General features: G+C 34.1%; 1 protein-coding gene across 2 annotated transcripts in view; it reads left to right on the forward strand.

Moving 5' to 3' along the window:
* USP34 (ubiquitin specific peptidase 34) overlaps positions 1-22,667 on the forward strand; it is a 317,435-nt gene that overhangs the window by 283,343 nt on the left and 11,425 nt on the right. For both annotated transcript variants that reach the window (XM_036750464.1, XM_036750465.1), the window contains 9 exons: positions 21-168; positions 1,313-1,947; positions 12,857-13,014; positions 16,113-16,191; positions 17,191-17,317; positions 17,879-17,986; positions 18,822-18,926; positions 19,039-19,163; positions 20,257-20,380. In XM_036750464.1, coding sequence (XP_036606359.1) covers positions 21-168; positions 1,313-1,947; positions 12,857-13,014; positions 16,113-16,191; positions 17,191-17,317; positions 17,879-17,986; positions 18,822-18,926; positions 19,039-19,163; positions 20,257-20,380 — 1,609 coding nt within the window. The remainder of the gene's footprint in view (positions 1-20; positions 169-1,312; positions 1,948-12,856; positions 13,015-16,112; positions 16,192-17,190; positions 17,318-17,878; positions 17,987-18,821; positions 18,927-19,038; positions 19,164-20,256; positions 20,381-22,667) is intronic.

The raw sequence follows: 22,667 nt of genomic DNA on the forward strand, positions 1-22,667 counted from the left end.
CTTTCATTTTTTTTTTGTAGGTGATTGAATATAACCCTTCTCAATGCCTTGATTGGTTGGCAGTACAGACACCCCGCAATAAGTTGGCGCATAGCTGGGTGCTCCAGAATATGGAAAATTGGGTTGAGCGTTTTCTTTTGGCACATAATTATCCTCGAGTCAGAACTTGTAAGTTAGAAATTTGTTTAAATAGCAAAAGGCAGATTTGTGGAAATGTTTTTTACGAGCATTTTATAAATACTTTTTCTTTTGAGGTTAAGTGGGTATAGAGGTTTGTTTTTTTTTTTTTATGCAGTGATATGACCATAGTGAATGGGGAGGGATGAAAGGAGAGACAGACAGAGAGAGAAGCATTTATTAAGTACTTACCATGCCGTAAGAGAAAGAGTATAGTCTAGAACCCATGTAATGTAAAGAACATTTGAAGAAACTGGAGATATTAAACCGAAAGAAAGGAAGGGTTGACATACTAGTTCAAGTATTTTATGGCAGTCATGTAGAAGAGAGAACAAACTTATATTGTTCCAGAGCAAAACAATACAACAAATGTGTGAAAGTTGTAGTTCAATTTCTACACAATTTAAAGGAGTTACTACTGACCATCATTGGATAGCTCCCTTATAAGCTCTCCATCATTCAAAATATTTAGTAGAACCTGCATAATCTTCTTTAAAGGACATTGAAGGGATTTAGGGAAGGGATTAGATGACTTCTGCTACCCTGTCCAAGATTCTGTGAATGAGGGGAGTAAAATTTATGTCAAGTTGAAATACTAGAGCACGCTTCTTATTTTTATGTCATGGACCCTTTTGTATGAAACCTATGGACCCCTTCTCAGAATAGTGTGTTTAAATGCATAAAACAAAATATACAGGATGACAAAGGAAACCAATTATATTGAAATAGTATCAGAATTTGGGGGGGCGGGGGAAGTTCATGGACCCTTTCCTCTACCCTCCCTCACCACCCCCCACTAGAGTTGGGGAAGCTGAGTGATAAACTAATATTCACCTTTTTCCATTGGGCCTCCAGGAATGCCACCTTTTGTATCTTACATTCCCCATTTTCCTGCTTCTAGCAGTGTTACTATTGATAATGCATGATTAACAATAATGCCACAAAGGTACGTAATTTCATTAGGGACAAAAAGATTTTGGAAATGCTGTATTTCTTTGTGTCCCTCAGTAAACCTTTTAATATTTACGAAATGAAACCATAATTTCTGTTTTGCAGCTTCTTTTTTTACTTTCAGTTTTCTGTATCGTCATGATTTGTTTTGTGAGGCTCTAACAATTTGTTTTCTGTCTTCTAGCTGCAGCTTATCTTCTGGTATCCTTAATCCCAAGCAATTCATTCCGGCAAATGTTCCGGTCCACACGGTCTTTGCACATCCCAACACGTGACCTGCCGCTCAGTCCAGATACCACAGTAGTTCTGCATCAGGTCTACAACGTACTTCTTGGCTTGCTTTCCAGAGCCAAACTTTATGTTGATGCTGCTGTTCATGGCACCACAAAGTTGGTGCCCTATTTTAGTTTTATGACATACTGTCTCATCTCCAAAACAGAGAAGCTTATGTTTTCCACATATTTCATGGACTTGTGGAACCTTTTCCAACCTAAACTCTCTGAGCCAGCAATAGCCACCAACCACAATAAACAAGCTTTGCTTTCTTTTTGGTACAATGTATGTGTTGACTGTCCGGAGAATGTCCGCCTTATTGTGCAGAACCCAGTGGTAACCAAGAACATTGCCTTCAATTATATCCTTGCTGACCATGATGATCAGGATGTGGTGCTTTTTAACCGTGGGATGCTGCCTGCCTACTATGGCATTTTGAGGCTCTGCTGTGAGCAATCACCCGCATTTACCAGACAGCTAGCATCTCATCAGAATATTCAGTGGGCCTTTAAGAATCTGACACCACATGCCAGCCAGTACCCTGGAGTAAGTAAATTGATTCTCTGCCTTTATTTTCAAATGTAGAGTCTATTACTTGTTTGGATACAATTTATTAGAAAGTTGTAGTTATTAACTGGAAGGAAGTCTTTAAAGTAGTATTTTCTTGTACTTTGTAAAATTGTGTCCAACAACTATAATACTGTTTTTTTGATGACTCATTTCTGGATCCCTTAAAGGGAATTGTTTATATAAACATATCTAGTCACATTGTTCTGATCTGATGAATTGTGAAATAGAATATCACCTACCTATGTCGACTTTGGTTTTAATAAACTAGTTTCCATTATATTTACTTAAATAATAAATAACTTAATAATCCAGTGCAAGCTTTGTTAGCAGCCAAGGGGAAAAGGAGAGTAGTACCTAAATCCTTACGTTTCCTTCTTTGTAATGTTAATTGTCTGTAATGTAAGTGAAATTTTCATGAACGTAGTATAGGGATCAATATGGATCTTCTACAGAATATAGCTTAGGAAAAAAACCTCCCAAACTTTTTCATAAAAGAGGAAAGAGATAAGAAAGAGATGATATTAAGTAGTGAAAAAAATTAAGCTGAGTCTCACTTTTTCTACAGATAATTAGGCTACTGCAATCGTATTTCTAGTCTTGAAATAGGAAAATACTATACTGGATATTACAAGCCCAAGCTTCCTCACTGCATTGCTCGTTTTTACATTTTTTTAAAAATAATAATTTGTGGAGTCTAGCAATGCAAGCCCTTTATTTAGCTCTTCTGAGCCGTATATTTCTTACGTATACAGTAGGGATAACTCCTGTTCTGGCCTCCTCAAAGCGTTAATGGCTTATTGGGGGCCAGAACAGAACAAGTGAGGCAATGTGTGAAGACAGTATTTAAAGTGGTGTTCACTTTTAACAGTAATACTCATGTTTTAAAGGGAGGTAGCCAAGCAGCTTGGGCTTGAATCCAGGCCTTGGAATTCAAAAAGCAGTGTATTCTTTTCACTTATTTGCTTATACCGTACCATCGCATAAGGAAAAAATAGAATTACTGTCACTTTCTAAAATCATCCTGCTCATCATTTCTTATAACACAATAGTATTCCATTACAAACTTGTCTACCCATTCCCCAGCTGATGGACATGCCACCACAGAAAGAGTTGTCAGAAATATTTTTGTACGTATAAGTTCTTTTCCTTTTTCTTTGCTCTGTTTGGAATACAAATCTAGTAGTAGTTTTGCTGGGTTAGAGCGTATGTACAGTTTTATGGCCCTTTGAGTATAATTCCAAATTCTTCTCTAGAATCATTGGATCAGCTCACAGATCTATCAAGGTACATTTGTGTACCTTGTTTTCTCACCTATTTTACAGCATTTGTCATTTCTTTTTTGGGCATCTCAGCCAATCTAATGAATATGTGGTAGTACCTCAGAGTTGTTTTCATTTGCATTTCTCTAATAATTAGTGATTTAGAGCATTCTTTCATATAGCTTTTGGTAACTTGGATTCCTTCCTCTGAAAACTGTCTATCACTTAGAAAATAGCTTGTTGTAAATTTGACTTAGTTCCCCTGTGTATGTGTGTGAATCTATAGAAGTGTATATAATCAGTTTATCTTCTGTGAACTTCTTTATCACTTTTTTGCCATGAACTCTTCCCTTATCTATAGATCAGACCGATAGTTTATTCCATGCTCCACTGTTTTGTTTATGATGTCACCCTTTATGTCTAGAAGATCACGTATCCATTTTGAGCTTTTAGCATATGGTGTGAGATGTTTTTCTATGCCTAGTTTCTGCCAGACTGCTCTCCAGTTTCCTAACAGTTTTTGTCAAAGAGTGAATTCTTGTCCCCAGTACCTGGGATCTTTGGGCTTCTCAAACAGTAGTGTTCTCTTTTGCTTTTGTATATCATATCCCTAATCTGTAGCAAATCTTTTTGATGATTCCAGCTTTGTAGTATAGTTTAAGATCTAGTACTGCTAGGGCCTCTTCCTTCTTTTTCCATTGGTTTTCTTGATATTCTTGACTCTGTTCCTGCAGAAAATTCTAGCTCTGTAAAGTAATTTTTTGGTAATTTGATGATACGGTACTGAATAGGTGAATTAACTTAGGTAATATTTTCCTCATTATTATTGGCCCAATATACCCATAAGAAATCAATATTTTTTCAGTTGTTTAGAGCTGTATTGGTGTAAAGAGTGTTTTATAATTGTATTCACGTGCTTCCTGTCTGTGTTATGCAATGTAAAAAGATATTTTATACTGTCCATAGTTATGTTAAGTGGAATTCCTCTTTCTGTCTTTTATTGTTGAGTTTTGATGGTAATTTACAGAAATAGTTATGATTTGTCATGTATATTTTATATCCAGCAACTTTGCTGACATTGTTATTTGTTAGTTTTTTAGTTGATTCTCTAAGGTTTTCCAAGTAAATCATCATAACTTCTGCAAAAAGTAATAATTTTGTTTCTGCATTGCCCATGGTTCTTCAGTTTCTGTTTCTTGTCTTATTACTGTAGCTAGGATCAAGAATAATGAATAGTAATGGAGATAATGGACATCCTTGCTTCAGTTCTAATATTACTGGAAAGGCTTCTTTCTAGCTTATCCTCATTAGAAATAATGCTTGTTCTTGGTTTAGGTAGATCCTACTTAACATTTTAAAGAGAGCTCCATTTACTTTCTAGTGTTTTTAACAGGAATGTTGTCTTTTGTCACCAGCTTTTCCTGCATCTATTGAAATAATCTTGTTTTGTTTTTTTTGTTTGTTTGTTTTTGGTTTTGGTTTTTTTTTCTGGTTTTCATTGTTAACATGGTCAGTCAGTGTTATGCTTATAGTTTTCCTGATATCTGATATTGAACCAACCCTGCAGTCCTGGTGTAAAGCCGACTTAACAGTGTATGATGTTTTTTGATGTGTTGCTGTAATCTCCTTGCTAATGTTTTATTTAAAATTTTTGCATCAATATTCATTAGGGAAATTGGTCTGTAATTTTCTTTTTCTATTTTTACTCTCCCTGGTTTAGGTATCAAGACCATATTTGTGTCATAGAAGGAATTTGGTAGGAATTTTTTTTTTCAAACAGTTTATTTAGCACTAGGATTATTTGTTTTTTAAATGTGTCCTAGTATTTGCTTGTAAATCAGCCTGGTATTGGGATTCTTTTTCGGAGAGAGTTCATTTATGGCCCATTTGATTTCTTTTTCTCAGAATAGATTTAAGTATTCTATTTGTTTTTCTGTTAATCTGAACAATTCGTATTTTTATAAATATCATTTTCATTTATATTTTCGATTTTATTGTCATATATGGGCAGAATAGCTCCCACTTATTGTTTTTATTTTCTCTTGTTTATGAATTTATCTTTTTCACTTTCAATACTGGTGTTATAATATTCCTTTTTAAAAATCAATTTAGCCAATGATTTTTCTTTTTTTTTTTTTAAACCCAAAAAACTTCTATTTTCCCTTATTATTTCAATATATTTTGGGTTTTCTTTTTATTTTTTTCACTTTTGTAGCTCCCCTTTAGTTTTCAGGACGTCTATTTTGGTGTTTAATTGAAGGAGTTAATTTATTTTTTAATTAATTGTAATTTAATGAGTTTTTTTTAATTGTATGCTCAATTTATTGCTCTGTCCTTTCTCTCCTTTACTGAAAAAAAAAAACACTTAGAGGTATATATTTTCCCCTATGTACCACTTTGGCTGCATCCAAAAAATTTTAGTTTATTGCCTGAACGTTATCATTGCTTCTAATGAAATTGTTTCTTTGATTTGTTCTTTTACCCAATTGTTCTTTTTTTCCTCTTACTTTTTCTTGCTTGTAAAAGAAATTTTTAACTTGTTTCTTTTTAATATTGAGTTGCCAGTTCTCTCCCTTACTTTCTCCCCCTAATAACTTCTTTGAAAAGGCAAGCAATTTGATATAGATTAAACATGTGAAAGCATGCAAAAGATTCCCATATTGGCCTTGTTGCAAAAGAAAAAACAGACCAAAAAAAGAGACAAAAATAAGAAAAAGAACTTTTTTAAAAAATATTCTTTGATCTGCATTTCATGCTCCATCAGTTCTCTCTATAGAGATAGATAGCATTTTCCTTATAAGTCCTTAAGAATTGTCTAGGATCATAGTATTGCTCAGAATAACTAACATGCACAATTGATTATTGTACAGTATTGCTGTTACTGTTAAAATGTTCCCCTGATTCTGCTCACCTCACTTTGCTCACCTCATCAGTTCATGCAAGTCTTCCCAAGTTTTTCTGAAAGCATCTTGCTCATCATTTCTTATAGCACAAAAGTATTCAAGTACAGTCATATACCACAACTTGTTCAGCCATTCCCCAATTGATGAGCATTCTCTCAATTTCCAATTCTTTACAGCCACAAAAAGAGCTGCTATAAATATTTTTGTACATATAAGTATTCTTTTCCTTTTTCTTTGCTCTCTTTGGGATATAGTCCTAGTAACGGTATTACTGGGTCAAATTCTCCAGAATGGTTGGATCCACTAATATCCCAATTTTTCTATATCTCCTCTAACATTTGTCATTTTCCTTTTCTGTCATATTAGCCAATCTGATAGGTATGAGTTGGTACCTCAGAGTTGTTTTAAATTTCATTTCTCTAATCAATAAAGATTTTGTGCATTTTTTCATATGACTATAGATAGCTTTGATTTCTTCATCTGAAAAATGCCTATTCATATCCTTTGAAGTTTATCAGTGGGGAATTATTACACGTATTCTTATAAATTTGATTTAGAGATTCCAGAAATGCGACTTTTATCAGAGAAACTTGCTGTAGCAATTTTTTCCTTGATTTTGTTTGTGCAAAACCTTTTTGATTTCATGTAATCATAATTATCCTGTTTACATCCTGTAACTCTTATTGGTCATCTTATCCATAGATCTGAAAGGTAAAATTGTCCTAATTTGCTCATGATAATCACACTTTATGTCTAAATTGTGTACCTATTTTGACCTTATCTTGGTTTAGGATGTGAGCTGTTAGTCTTTACCTAGTTTCTGCCAAAGTGCTTGCCAGTGGTCTCAGTAATTCTTGTTAAATAGTGAGTTCTTGTCCCAAAAGTTTGGATCTACCGAACGCTAGATTACTATGATCATTTACTGTTGTGTACTGTGTAACCTAAACTGTTGCACAGGTCCACCATTCTATTTTTTTTTTTTAGCCAGTACTATATTGTTTTGATGATTGTTGCTTTGTAATACACTTTGAGATCTGGTACTGGTAGGCAACTTTCCTTCACATTTTTTTCCTTGATTCTCTTGATATTCTTCACCTTTTGTTCTTGAAGATGAATTTTGTTACTGTTTTTTCCTGCTCTATAAAATAATTTTTTGGAACTGTGATATGGCCCTCAATTAATTTAGGTAAAATTGTCTTTTTTTATTATATTGGCTCAGCCTACCCATGAGCAATTAATATTTCTCCAGTTGTTTAGATTTGATTTTATTTGTGTGAAAAATGTTTTGTAATCGTCTTCATATAGTTCCTGGCTTTGTCTATGCAATATTGATAGACTCTCAGGTATTTTCTATTATTTGCAGTTATTTTAAATGGGAGTTTTCTTTCTATCTCTTGCTGTTGGACTTTGTTGGTAATATGTAGACATGCTGTTGATTTATATGGATTTATTTTATATCCTGTAACTTTGCTGCAGTTGTTAATTGTTTTAACTAGTTTTTTAGTTGATTCTCTAGGATTCTCTAAGTATGCCATTGCTGGAAAGAGTGATAGTTTTTTTTCCCTTAATTTCCTGTTCTGTTTCTTTTTCTCCTCTTGTTGCTACAGCTAGCATTTTGAGTATAATATTGAATAGTAGTGGTGATAATGGGCATTCTTGCCTCACCCTGATCTTATTGGGAAGGCTTCTAGCATATCCCCATTACAGAAAATGCTTCCTGATGGTTTTAGATAGATATTGCTTATCATTTATTCCTATTCTTTCTAGTGTTTTTAATAAAAATGAGTGTTATATTTTATCAAAAACTTTTCTACATCTACTGGGATCATCATATGATTTTTATTGTTTTTGTTATTGATATGGTCAGTTAGGCTAATAGTTTTCCTAATGCTGAACCAGCTTCTGCATTTCTGGCATAAATCCCACCTGGTCATAACGTATGATCTTTGTGATATATTGGTATAATCTCCTTGCTAGCACTCTATTTAAAGTTTTTACATTAACATTCATTAGTGAAATTGGTCTATAGTTTTCTTTCTCTGTTGTTTTAGCTCTTCCTAGTTTAGGTATCAGCACCATATTTGTGTTGTAGGAGGAATTTGGTAGGACTCCTTTGCCTGTTTTTCCAAATAGTTTATAAAGCATTGGAATTAATTATTCTTTAAGTGTTTGGTAGAATTCATTTGTGAATACTTCCCTCTAAGACCCCTGGTGATGATAAAGTTCAGAGATATTACGTATATTCTCTCCTCAAACACAAATAGTTTAATCGGCTTCTCATTTACCTTTTTATACCTCTCTTGAGTCCAGTATTTGAATGTTATATAGTGTCTCTTCAGCTCTGTTCTTTTTATCAGGAATACCACAGTATCTTTTTGGTTTTTTTTAATAATTTATTTTTTTGCCAATTACATATAGATAATTTTTAACATTCGTGTTTTAAAATTTTTGAGTTGCAAATTTTTTCCTTGTTTCCCTCAATATCTCTCTTCCCTGAGAGAGTAAGCAATTTACATATGCAGTCATGTGAAACATTTTCTTTATTGTTGTGAAAGTCATGTTGTGAAGAAGACATTGACCAAAAGAGGAAAAAAAATGAAGTGAAAAATAATATGCTTCAATCTACATTCAGATTACATTGGTTCTTTCTCCGAAGGTGGATAGCATGTTTCGTCGTGAGCCATTTAGGATTGTCTTGGATCATTATATTGCTGAGAATAAGTCATTCACAGTTTTTCATTGTACAATATTGCTGTTACTATCTATAATGCTCACTTCACTTTCTTTCCAGATTTTTTCTTTAGTCAGGCTGCTTGTCATTTTCTTATAGCACAATAGTATTTTATTACAATCATATACCACAACTTGTCCAGCTGTTCCTCAGTTTCCAATTCTTGGCCACCACAAAAAGAACTGCTATAAATACTTTTGTACATGTGGGTCCTTTCCCCTTCTTAAAAAATCTCTTTCAGAAAAAGACACAGTGGTATTGCTGGGTGAAAGGGTATATACAGTTTTATAGCCTTTTGGGCATAGTTCTAAATTGTTCTCCAGAGTTGTTGGATCATTTCACAATTCCACCAACAATGTATTAAGTCCCAATTTTTCCACATCCCCTCCAGCATCAATAAATTCCTTTTTCTGTCCTGTTAGCCAGTCTGGTACATGTGAGATGGTACTTCAGAGTTGCTTCAATTTGCATTTCTCGAATTAATAGTGATTTGGAACAGTTTTTTTCATATGATTATAGATAGCTTTGATTTCTTCATTTGAAAACTGCTTACTCACATCTTTTAACCATTTATTAATTGGAGAGTGATTTGTATTCTTATAAATTTGACTCAGTTTTTTGTATATTTGAGAAATAAGACTTTTGTCAGAGATACTTGCTACAAAAATTGTTTCCCAGCTTTCCGCTTTCTTCCTAAGCTTTGTTTTGTTTGCTCAAAACTTTTAAATTTAATATAAAATTATTAAAATTAATCAAAATTATCCAATTTGTATCTAGTAATGCTCTCTATTTCTTGTTTGGTGACAAATTCTTCCCTTCTCCATAGATCTGACAGGTAAACTAACTATTCCTTACTCTCCTAATTTGCTGATGGTATCATCCTTTATGTCTAAATCATTTTGACCCTATCTTGGCATAAGGTGTAAAATGTTGGTTTGTATTGGGGTGGGGAACCTGTAGTCTTTTGACTGAGTCCAAATTTTACAAAACAAATCCTTTTATTAAGGGGATTTATTCTGTGAAGTTTGAATTCAATCAAAGAGCTGCACTTAAGGACCTAGAGGGCCACTCTGAGCTTTGAGGCTGGTAGGTTCTCCAGCCCTGGTCTATGCCTAGTTTCTGCCATACTGTTTTCTAGTTTTCCCAGCAGTTGATAGTAGCTCTTTGGGATTCTTTTTTATTTACTTATTCTTCCAACTTACTTTGGACATTGTTTGGTCCTTTTCATTTCTGGGGAGAGGGGTTTTGTTTTACCTGAACCTCTGTCCTTTCTTGTCCTGCTATTTTCACGGCTTAGTCTAGGGTCCTGCAATTTTTCAGTACTTAGGAGTTTGTGTGATCTGGGGAACAGTCTCTTTGTCTAAGCTTTGCTGTTGTTGTTGTTGTTGCAATTGGAGTTAATTGACTTGCCCAAGGTCATGCAGCTAGTAATTGTCAAGTGTCTGAGGTCGGATTTGAACTCAGGTGCTCTTGACTCTGGGGCCAGTTCTCTATCCACTGCGCCAGCAAGCTATCTCCATCTTTTTCTTCTTCTTGTTGGTTTGTTTATTTAAAGATAAAACAAATGTAGCTCATCACCTGATTTTTAAATTTAAAATCTTCTTTAGCATGCTACCATAAGTTTTAGAAACTAAGAAAACAGTGTAGGGCAAAGTCACCAAGTGGAGATGGGTAGGAGAAGATGGCATCTCAGCCTTAGGGCCAAGGGAAGTTCAAGTAAATTTTTTATATTTGTAGCCCACTAGGGGGGACATTACTGCTAAGTGACCAAAAGGAAGAACTGATAACACACCCTCCCCCAAAGCAGCAAGGCGTCTTGGAATCTCAGTTTTCTGGAGAAGTTTTGTCGTCTTGTAAGCAAAAGCTGTTGACTTTTATATAATTGAGTGTTAGTATTCTTGCTGGACTCAGTCACTATTAGCCTGCTTGGAGGTTCTTCAGGTTCAGAACAACTAAATTGCATGCTTTTCGTTTGTCTTTGTCTCGTGTTCTGGCTGTTACACTGAGGGTTCATAAGTTCTGAGGCTCAAGGTTAGAAGTGAGCCACATTCTTAAGTTCTGGAACTTGTTTTATGCTTAGTACTCAGCTTCAATTTCACATCATTTCCTTTCCACCCTAGATCTGTGACTCAGAATTTGATAATGGGTAACAGAGCTGTCCAGTGGCTTCTCTTCTACTAGAACACTAACTAGTTCAAAGGCTCTGGGTTCTCTTTCTACCATGGTGCTTCCTGCCCTGGTGTTTAGTCTTGGCTATGTCCCTGGGCACTAGAAGGCTCCTTGTCCCGGCCACTGTGCACTCCTGACCAACTCTCAGCCCAATATTGACAAACCTCTGTGTCTTTCTAAGCTGCCTGGGCTGGAAAATTGACTTCCTGTAACTTTTTCGTGACTTTCTTGTTGAGAATTTCGTTGTTGTAGAGGTCTGATGGGAAGCTAAGGCAAAAATGCTTCCTCCCACTCTCAACTCTACATTTGACCACCAGTTTCCCAAAGTACATTTGCTAAATAATTCTTTCATTCAATTTTTATTTTCTAAAGATTTATTAAACACTAATCTTTCATATATATTGTTTGAATCCATCACCATGTCTGTTCTTTTCCATTGGTCTGTTGTCCATCTTTCCCCCATAGTTTTCATAAGAATCACTTTGTAATGTCAGTAAGGAATAAGAACTTCACAAAACTTGACATGAAAAGTAGGTATATTACATTAGAACTGAACATGCATATGGCCCCCAAAGAGTTTCGTATAGATTTTGTTATTTTCTCCTGTTATATTTTATAAAGTCTCATAGTATTTTAATTGATAGTATTACATATGTGTAACAGTACGGCAATAAACACAACATCAACAATAATTGTAAATATGCCTATGTAGTTCTGTATTGCAAAGTATGAGAGACTCTCCATAAAGAAGGTAAAAGAAGTATAACATTTATTCAGATACCAGAAAATCATATCCCGTAACCAAATGTTCAGCTCCCACAGCCAGTCAGCCCACTTTATCATAACAAGGAACTTAAATCACCGTTATCACCATATCAAAACCTCTCTGACTCCCCCTGCTGGGGTCTTCCCAAAGATAAACTCACAGTACAGCTAAGTCAGCCTTTTCAGTTCTAACAATCACGAGGGCGGCCATTAGCAGCCATAAGATCTTTCTCTCTCTCTCTCAGCATTTCCTGTGACATAACTTCCTTTTCCTGCCAGGAAACTCCTCCCACCACATGTAACTTAGGCTTCCTGTGACATAAGCAGGTTACATGGCCTATTAATGGGTGGGAAAGATCTTCAAATCCAAATTGCTACTACAATATGTAAAGTAGTCTAGAAAATATTGTTATTTTTCCTATATTAATCTAACACATTCATACACGTTAGATGCTGCTTTAGTTATTTAGGTACTCCTTTATCTTGTTCACTCTTTTTTTATAGTTGTTTTTATATAGGTATTGTATATTCCCAGGTAGCTAGGTTAATTAGCAAATATTTCAGAATTTTTATTATTATTAAAAGGGTTTCTGTGTAGTGTGTTTTCTTGTTTCTTATTAATAGTAAATAAAAATGAAGATTATTTATTGAATTCGTTTTAAATCCTGCAACTTAGGTGAATTGTCTCTATGGGTGGCTTTTCCAAATGTACAGTTATGATTATCAACAAAAGTGATATTTTCATCTCTTCCTTTTTAATACTTATCCTGTCTTATTTCAGTCACTAGATTTCTGTTATTTTAAATGAAAATGGTGAGAGTAGATATCCTTTATTTGTGTCTGTTTTAGTGGGAATACTTCTAATGCTTCTTTGTATATTATATTAGCCTTTGTTCTAAAGTATATACTTGAGATGCATAAAAATCCCCATTAACAAGTTTTCAGTTGTAATACTATAACTTCTGCCCATGTTATTTTCATTCAGTTCTGATTTTATTGCATTTTCATCTTATAATATAGCATACTAATTTTTGCCTCTTTCTCCGTTGTTTTTTTAGGCAGTGGAAGAACTGTTTAACCTGATGCAATTGTTTGTAGCTCAGAGGCCAGATATGAGAGAGGAGGAGTTAGAAGACATTAAACAATTTAAGAAAACAACTATCAGTTGTTATTTGCGTTGTTTGGATGGCCGCTCTTGCTGGACAACTTTAATAAGGTGGTTTTTTTTTTAAGTATTTTTAATGAAAACAAAATTATCAGACCCTTCATTTGGTATGAATTCATAATTGAGGGTAATGCCTTCAAGTTGTTAGAGATTAATAATTTAGCTTGAGGATGTTTGATATCCTAGAAGTTGATGAACCACCAAGAAAAGAATAATTTCATTCATTCCCTTTACCTGAAACATCAGATTCAGTGTTTGTAAAATATGAAACATTTATCAAGATAATTCCCTTCATTTGATTATATTATTAAGAGTAATTATATTTGTCTTTCAGAAAGTTGAGAGTATTTTACATATCTAGAATAGTATCTAGTCAGTTGAGAATGAGGTGTTCTTTCAAATACAAAGCATTCTGATAAGTTTTAGTTTATAATAAAACAGAAAAATGAAAAAATGTTATATTGCCTGTTAGTATTTTAGACTTAAAAGTTAATGTACTCCTCAGAAAGAACCATCTTACTCATTTCCTTAATATATGTAGCTAATATTCAGACTAGATTTCTAAGGCTAACAAATGAATCCTGTGTTATGGAGAATTTTTTTTTTTCTCAAGTAATTTTTTGAAAGCTTTAAGCTCGTTCCATTTAGATTTATAAGCCTAAGAAAAACAATATTGGCAGATCATTTATTATCCTTATGCCCCATTATTTCCTGAGAATCAGCCTGAGAAATAGTAATATTTTCAAGTATATGACTGAATGTTAATTGTCCTTCTTTGATGGGTGTGTATATAAATACTTATATTTAACTTGATAATAATTTCTCTTTGAAGACCTAATCTACTTTTTTACTCTCTGGACAATTAGGTTATAATATACTTTCTTGCACTACTTCTTGATTTACTATGGATTGGTTTTTTTTCTGTTTGTGGGAGAAAATAATGTGTGAAGATTTCCAACTTGAGAAGAAAATATGAAAAAATAGTCTTGAAAAATTAGTTCTCAAACCAAATACATTAGGGAAATGAGAGGCATTGAGGTAGAAATATGGAAACTGAAGATCTTGTTTTTGCTCCCCTTGGCAAGCCGCTGTCCTTAGTTTCCTTGTATTTGAAATAACAAAGTTGGATTAGATGGTGCCTAATATCCCTTCTGGTCCTCCAAATTCTTTGTTTCTGATATAATTTTTTCCTTCAGTCTGAAACAGTGGTTTTGTCAATCTAGGGTAACTTCCAATGTGGAAATTTTCTCCACTTATACAGATTGGCAGTTTAGTCTCCAATTGACAAAGTTGCTTGGGGGCACTGTAGTATTAAGCAGCTTGCTTTTAATCACAGAGCCAGGATTTAAACCCAGATGTTTAAGGCCAGTTATCTTACCACTACTCCAATTTGCCTTTCAGGTTCTTAGAATCTATAAATTGAGCATATCAGCCCAATTGAATAAATTTTTAATTTTTATAATTTTACAATTTTTATAATTTTTAATGACATGACATTTTAATAATTAAAAAGGAAGAAGCAAGAATGCTTTGATTAGTCTCTTGTGACCCATCAAACAAAGTTACTTTCCTTATTCTTTGATATATGTGCAAGCTGAGGAGCTTTTTGAAGAAAGAAATGTATGATAGCCTTTCAATCTCAGCTTAAAGTTTTTTTTTTAAATATAACTCTTTGATTCATATACTGTCAATTTAGATGAAGAAAAAATAGGGCCTTATGTACTGAACCACAAGCCCCATGTTAAAGATGTTTAGACCAGTGATCCTTTGTTTAATGAGTGAAGGTAATTGGGCTATGTTGAGCAGAACATTTCTTCAAATTATTGTGTTATGTGTTATGCATGCCTGGTCTACCAATTACCACCACTCAACTGCTCAGTTAAACACTTAATTGACTATGTAAAATTATTATTTTTAATTAATAAACAGGCTTTTAAATACTTTATTTACTCCTCAAAAGAGAATTAATGCTACATTTCTCTTTATTTGAATTATCAGTACACATAAGCAGTATTAAGTATGTAGATATCAAGTATTGTTGTAGGCAGTTTTGTCATTAGTATTTAAAAGCTATTTACCAATATTTGCAGTAATTAGGGTTTTTTTTTTTGCCCATTGTTAACTATAAAAATCCTTAGATAACCTCAAGAACTATGTGTTTAATCTGAGGTACACTTTGTTCTCTTCTCAAATGGACTACAGAAAGAGCGGCCCTAGCCATCAAGGCAGGTGGTTGCAGCAAGAAAAACAGCAGGCAGAGGCCAGTCCTGTGACTTACACGTGGAAAAATGGATGCCTGAAAAGGGTCCCTGTAAATTTACACTTTTAAGAACCCGTAGTCCAGTACTCATCTTCTTTCCTCTGTATAAGTCCATATATCTCCTTGGAGCTCCAGGTTCCTCATCTATCTCTATTCTCAGCCTGAGGTCATAAGGATATGGAGGTTGGAATAATTTTAACCATGCCACCAAGACTATATTCAACAAAGAATATGTTCCTTGACATCCAAGTTGGATTCTGTTTCTATATTTTTCCTGTACAAACATTGATGGTTAGATTCTATAATAACTATTTTTAGTTATTAAGAAATTAGTTACTAGTTACTTTGATCATCTAAAGGTGACCTTAGACTTTGGTGAAGCATATTTAACTTTGTTTCCATAGAAAAATTAAGGGCAGCTAGGGGGCACAGTAAGTAGAGCCCCGGCCCTGGAGTCAGGAGGACCTGAGTTCAAATACGGCCTCCGAAACTTGACACACTTACTAGCTGTGTGACCTTGGGCAAGTCAGTTAACCCCAATTGCTCTGCTTTCCCCCCTCAAAAAAAAAAATCAAAAAATCAGTTCTAAATTTTCAGGGAACTTTTGGAATACAACTTATCCATAAATTTGGTTTTGTCTCTATGGTTTTTTTCCATAGTATTTGACAGGCTTCATTTTTATTCTCTCTTAACCTTCTTACAATTCTTGCAAAACAATATTAATTTTCTATAGGTGTGGAATTTGAAATACAATGATTATTTACTTAAGGTCACTTGGGAGTCCAGGAGGAGAATCCAGCTAAGTAGTCTTAAATTGAAACTTTAGTACTTTGTTAAAATAAATGAAAAATCTCAAGAGGTTTTAAAAATTTTTTTTTTATTCTTCCAGTGCCTTCAGAATACTATTAGAATCTGATGAAGATAGACTTCTTGTTATATTTAATCGAGGATTAATCCTGATGACAGAGGTATATATATATATACATATATATATATATGTGTGTGTGTGTGTGTGTGTGTGTGTATATACACATATATATCTTATACATATATGTGTGTGTACATATAGATGGCATTTTGCAGAAAACAAAGGGTTATTATCAACATTTCTTGTTTGAAAAATATATGTTTTGTGTTTTTATAGGAGAAATTGTATTGTTAGGTAATAATCCTTTAATTGATTAACCTGCGAATCCTGATTTTTTACAAATATAATTAGATAATTATGGCTATTTTAATGCTTTTTTTTTTTACTTTAAAGTTTGAGTTTTTAAAATTTCAAATACTTTAAAATGTGTTTTAATCAGTTTGTGAATATTTATAAAGTGATTTTTATCTCACTATTCCATTTTTTTCCCCATAGAACAAGCCTGTTAATAGACTGGGTATGCTCTATTTATAGATGAGCAGCATATACAAAGAGTTTAAATTAATACCTTACCTATAATGCATGTTAAGTCATTTTATATAATAGAAGATCAGAACTGGGTTAGGATCATCAGAAAGAACAGTGGAAGGACACTACTGTTGGAACAAAAAGAAATGAGACATAAAAACAGTAAACTAAGAGTCTAAAACTAATAAGCTAGAGTTTAAAAGTTAACTAAGTGGAGGGAAACATTCCTGTCTTTTTAGACCTTTCTCACCACTGTCCTGTTTTGGCAGTTGTGGACAGCCTGGTCTGCAATCTTCTTCACAGCTACTAGAATGTTAAATCCCTCTTTCCATTCTTTTTTCTTACTCCTCTACTGTTTTCTACTCCTGTAGTCCCCTAAAGAGAAGAAAGAAGCTTTGACCCTTTGAAGTATACATGATTAGATATGAATATTAATTTTTTTTCCGAGCATCCCTCAGAGCAAATGCATTGTACTTCTGTGGATCACTAAGATAAATAATGAAACTATAACAGTGCTATAAAAATAAAGTCATTGTTAGAATTTAAATACATTGTTTTCCATCCTCTACAGTCATTCAACACATTACACATGATGTATCATGAAGCCACCGCATGCCATGTGACTGGAGACTTAGTAGAACTTCTGTCCATATTCCTTTCAGTTCTGAAGTCTACACGCCCTTATCTCCAGAGAAAAGGTTTGGTTATCATTGTGTATTTTCACTTAATTTCATAAATGAAAGAAAATAGATTGATTAGCTTTTATATAGCTTCCCTACTTACAGAAGTGGGAACAAAGAAGACACAGTCATGAAATGTCTGTAATGTCAGCCAGGAATTAAGTTAGAATTATCTCCTTGTATTGTTTACTCTCTCCTTGCTCACAGGAAGGGGATATCACCTTTTTTCATAAAGTTATAAGTAATTGGTAACTCTTGTGTCTAATTTACCAAATGGCATAGATTTTTTTCTGGCTATAAGAGAAATCACTGTCAGAATAGATCTATTTCTTCTCCATATATATAACTTAAGCATTACATTAATGAGATTCACTACTAAACCATGAATTAAAAGAAATACATTAAATTTTGACAGCAGTAGATATCTCATAGCAGTATTAAGCATATATTCAGAAGATGTTCCCGGAATTCATTTGAAAATGTTCAACTTTAGCATTTTATTTGCAAAAGAAAAAGATTGTCAGAAAGTTATATTGTTTTGTATTTCATGTTATTTTGATGTGTATTTTGTGTTTACAGATGTGAAACAAGCATTAATTCAGTGGCAGGAACGAATTGAATTTGCCCATAAGCTCTTAACTCTGCTTAATTCTTATAGTCCTCCGGAACTTAGAAATGCATGCATAGGTAAGTTACCTGAAAGGGACTCATTTGTGTGCTAAAAACAGTGAAGACAGTATTTCTTTATATGTTGCTATTCAAGTATTATTATTTCAGATAGTATCAGATTAGCCCAGTTTAGCTATTATTTAACCACTTTTTAAAATTTATTCGTAATTGTACATTTAAGAATAGCATTGACCTATGAACTCTAAATTCTAATACTTCCTCAGTCACTAAGTCATTTGACCTTGAACATTGTCTATATTATGGACAGGCTCTTGCCCACAGTCTTCTGAAATAGACTGTAATTTTTATATACTTTCAATGGCAGTAAAAGACAGCAGTAGCCCTGCACCCAGGGTTGCTCTGCCTGGCATCACAGGATTCATACAGACTGTTTTTTGGAAGTTGTCCAACCCAGGTATAATCCTACAATACAAGAGGAGATTAGGATTGTCTCTTAGTTTAAAAAAGTTTTCTACATAAGATTTATTTCCCCAAACCTGACTTAAAACCCAATATTTCTGAAGTTTACATGAAGTCATTAACATGTTTTAGATGTTTTCCTTATTGTAGTTTTCCTATTTGAGACTTATTGTTTGACCAGAGTAGAAGCAATATAGGTAGGTGCAAAGAAACTCTGTTCGTTAGTGTTAGTTTTTGTTGTGCCTAACAGCTGTGCTAATCCAGGACTTTATTATACCTCAAAAAAGTTTCTCTCAATAGCAGAAATGAACAGTTTCTTTTCCCATCATCTTTGACTTCTTTAGTTATTCGTCTAATTTGGGAATTCATAAATTTGAAGACAACTAGAAACACATGTGACTTTCTAATGCCCAAACTGATTTTTTATTTTCAGATGTCCTTAAGGAACTTGTACTTCTGAGTCCTCATGATTTCCTGCATACTCTAGTTCCTTTTCTACAGCACAACCATTGCACATATCACCACAGTAATATCCCAAGTATGTACATATATTGCATGATGTCCTACTATTTGGCATGTGATCTTTTTAGACACTAAAACTAGTAAGTTCATATTTTGTGTATGTCCTTTCTATTCCTTTAATATCCTAGTGTCCCTTGGACCTTATTTTCCATGTCGAGAAAATCTCAAACTAATGGGAGGGAAAAGCAATATCCGTCCACCACGTCCTGAACTCAATATGTGCCTCTTGCCCACAATGGTGGAAACCAGCAAGGTATGTTGGAATGCAGGAAAAATATGTTTTTCTAGATCAAGAGTTTTCACAATGTCCCCTTTGGAAACATTATTTCAATTGAACTAATATTTATTGAACTCCTGCTATGTACAAGGCACTGTGCTGGGCACTGCAGAGTATCCAAAGATAAGCAACACAACAGTCTCTGTCTAAAATGGGCATATGTTAGACTGAAATGTTTTTTTTTTTGTGCATTTTTAAGTAAATAAGATTAATTTACATTGTTTTCCTTGTAGTGCTATGAAATAAGGAGCATAAGTAGTTGATTTTGAAAGTAGAAGAAACATTTTTAGCATGCTTCATGTATCATCCATAGCTCAGCTATGATTGTGGGCTATGGTTCTTAAACCCAAAATATCAAGTTATTATCATCTTTCTCAGTAACCAACCTTTTCAGCAATTAACTTATGTCTCTATATACTAAATGATATCCTAGTGGCCTGAGAGGAATTTAATATGGTTGATTGATAGAATTATTATTATTCTTTGTCTGGTCCCTGTCCTCAAGAGATATATATATATATCTGAAGGTTAAAATAGATAGAGGATCTAAACACCTTCCATGCATGCTTCTCTTCCTACCCAGCTATACTTGTTATTTAATTTTTCTTCCTTTACCTCTTTATACACATGTTTTCCCTCTTTTTATTTTTGGAGTCTAGCTATGATGGTGAAGTTGTTATGGTATCTAGTTTATAAATTGAGTAGTGACTGCCATATAAATAATTCAGGGTTAATTTCAAAAAGTCAGTTGAATTCTTCTATTTATTTTTATATATAGGTAACTGAAGTGACAGATGTAGCAACCATAAATAAATTTTACTTAATATTTAGTATATAGGAAATAATAGGTACTTGTAAGTGACAAGGCCACATTGATTGCTCACTGAAAATAAGCTAGAACTAACTAATGTCTTAACACGGTATCAGTGGAATTTGGGGATTTTTACCAAGTTCTTATTTTATAATTTATATCATTAATAATATCAGTGAACTTATTACTTTAGCCACATACTGTCTTCCATTTATTATACAATTTAAGTGCAACCGTTTTATCATCTTTAACCTTCAGGGCAAAGATGACGTTTATGATCGTATGCTGCTAGACTACTTCTTTTCTTATCATCAATTCATCCATCTATTATGCCGAGTTGCAATCAACTGTGAAAAATTTACTGAAACATTAGTTAAGCTGAGTAAGTATGCAAGATGAGCTGTAAATTCCACTGAATGATTTAAAATCCAAGCCATCCAGGAAGGGGAGCAAGAAACAAACAAAAAAATCCCAACCCTTTGTTTTTTACAAAAACAGTAATTACAGTTATAATTTTGGGGAAATTTTTCCATTTTTGCTAAGAAAACATCAGCTTAGTATTTTTATTTTCCATGTTCTTCTCTAGCACAAGGTTACAGTTGACCTTAGAAGAAAAGGAGTAAAGCTTTTTAAAACAGCTGACCTATGCTTCTTCCAAACATCTCAGTCCATAGGAGCCTAAGACTAGCCCCATCACTGCCCAGTATTACAGGGAACAGGGAACACTGCTCAGTTTATGACTGACCTTCTAAATTGATTTCAACTGCTTTTCTCTTGTTGTGGGTGAGAAAGTAGGTAGAGGAAATATATCCTATGACTAGGAGATGTCTCTACCAAGAGTAGGGTAGGACTGGTTCCTTAGAGTGAAATAAAAGTATAGCCAGTTGGAAGATTTCTTACCGTTCAGGAAGTGGTGAATTGGAAGAAGTATAAGTTTGGAAGAACATATATGAAAAAAGAAAACAAAAAAGAACTCCAGGTAATTACTAGTAAGATTATTTTTCAAAGATTATTCCAGCCAGTCATTATATTAGGTGACTGTTTCCCCAGTACTTGGTATCTTTAAAAGCCCTTAATCATGCCCAAAGCTTCCCCAGTTGTGTAACCTGCTGAAGGGAAATGGTAACTCTTGCCAGGAGTTAATGTACCCTTGGAGAAACTGTCTGTTTAGTAAGAAATCACAGTTTTTCCAAAGATGGAATGGGTTGTCCCTGTCGGCTGTTACATTAGGTGAAAATAGAAATGGAGCACCATGCATTTGGGTAGTGAAGTTTAACTGAGAATAGCCTGTCTAGGACTGTAAGGCCAAATTTAAATTCCCATTGGTAGGCTAGGTCCAGATAAGATAGTGGGAAATACCTAGAAACTGTAGCCTTGGTCTCTGAGTAAATGAACCTTAAGAAAGGAAACAAACAGAAATCAATCTACTTATGTCAAAAGGAAGTTCAGTGCAGTAGAGTTAATTTTATACTTAGATTCAGAGAGTGCACGTTAAAATTCCAAATGCCACTTAGGATGCATGTGACTTTGGGCCAACCACTTAACCTCTCTGAGCCTCAGTTCCCTCTTCTGTAAATGAGGAGGTTGAATTAGATCGCATGATCCAAAGATGAAATGAGTCCTGTCAGTCAGATAGTCTTGTTCTTGGAAATAAATTGACCCATAAGATTTATACCAAAAGCCACAAATACCTATTAACATTGCCCAGCAGCCTGGAACCTTTCTAGATGCATACCTAAAAATCCATTTAACTGTGGAGGTTGTGAATAGAACTTTAAGTTTGATACCTTCTCAGACCAAAGTAATTGATACTAGAAGAGGGCTAAGGTTCATACTAATGACTTTCTTGGGAGAGCTGGTGGAGATTTTTAATTTGACAGGGGCGCATTCAACATGCAAGAATTTTGTAGCAGTCTTCCCTACCTTATAGAATGCTGAAATTGTAGTGGCAGTGGGATGATCTTGATTAGTTGGGCCTTGAGTTTGGATAATCCATTGAACAAGATTCTTAAGAACATTAGAGCTATCATGGTCAAATGAGTTGAAATATGAAGACATGCACTCAGTTGCACAACACCTCCATATTTGTGGATGTCTTTCTGGTGGTGGGTACATAAACATCCAGTAAAATATTCCACCCCCAGAAGCAGAAAGAATCTTCAGTTCAGGAAGATAAATTTGACCTGAACAAGAAGATATAATTTTAGGTATGAGAATACCATATAATCCAAGGCTTGGCAGGTCTAAGTATTGTTAATGATTTTATTTGAAGGATCTCTCAAGCTGAATGCTTATAATTACCTCAAATCAGAGAAGTCTGTCATTAGTAGCCGATGTTTCTAGAAGCAGCTATACACCAATCCTCAGATTCTGGGACTATTTACATAGGTCATCTGCTAAATAACTCAGGAATCTGCTGTTCCGTTGCCTACTTGTGGTAAATGTGATAATCCTGTTTTGAGAATCTTTTCTGAGTACCCAGCATTAGATTTCAGTAGTTTCATAGTGGAAGGGAAACAAAGAAATGAATATCTCTGATAGTTGATGAACTTGGCCACCTTGTCTGATAGAATGAGAAATTTAGAGGGTGTATTATTGCTCTTATTTCAGAGAGGTTACTACATCTAGATCTCATTATGGGAAATAACATCCAACATACATGCCATGAT

The sequence above is a fragment of the Trichosurus vulpecula genome, chromosome 3, assembly GCF_011100635.1.
Source record: "Trichosurus vulpecula isolate mTriVul1 chromosome 3, mTriVul1.pri, whole genome shotgun sequence".
NCBI lineage: Eukaryota > Metazoa > Chordata > Mammalia > Diprotodontia > Phalangeridae > Trichosurus > Trichosurus vulpecula.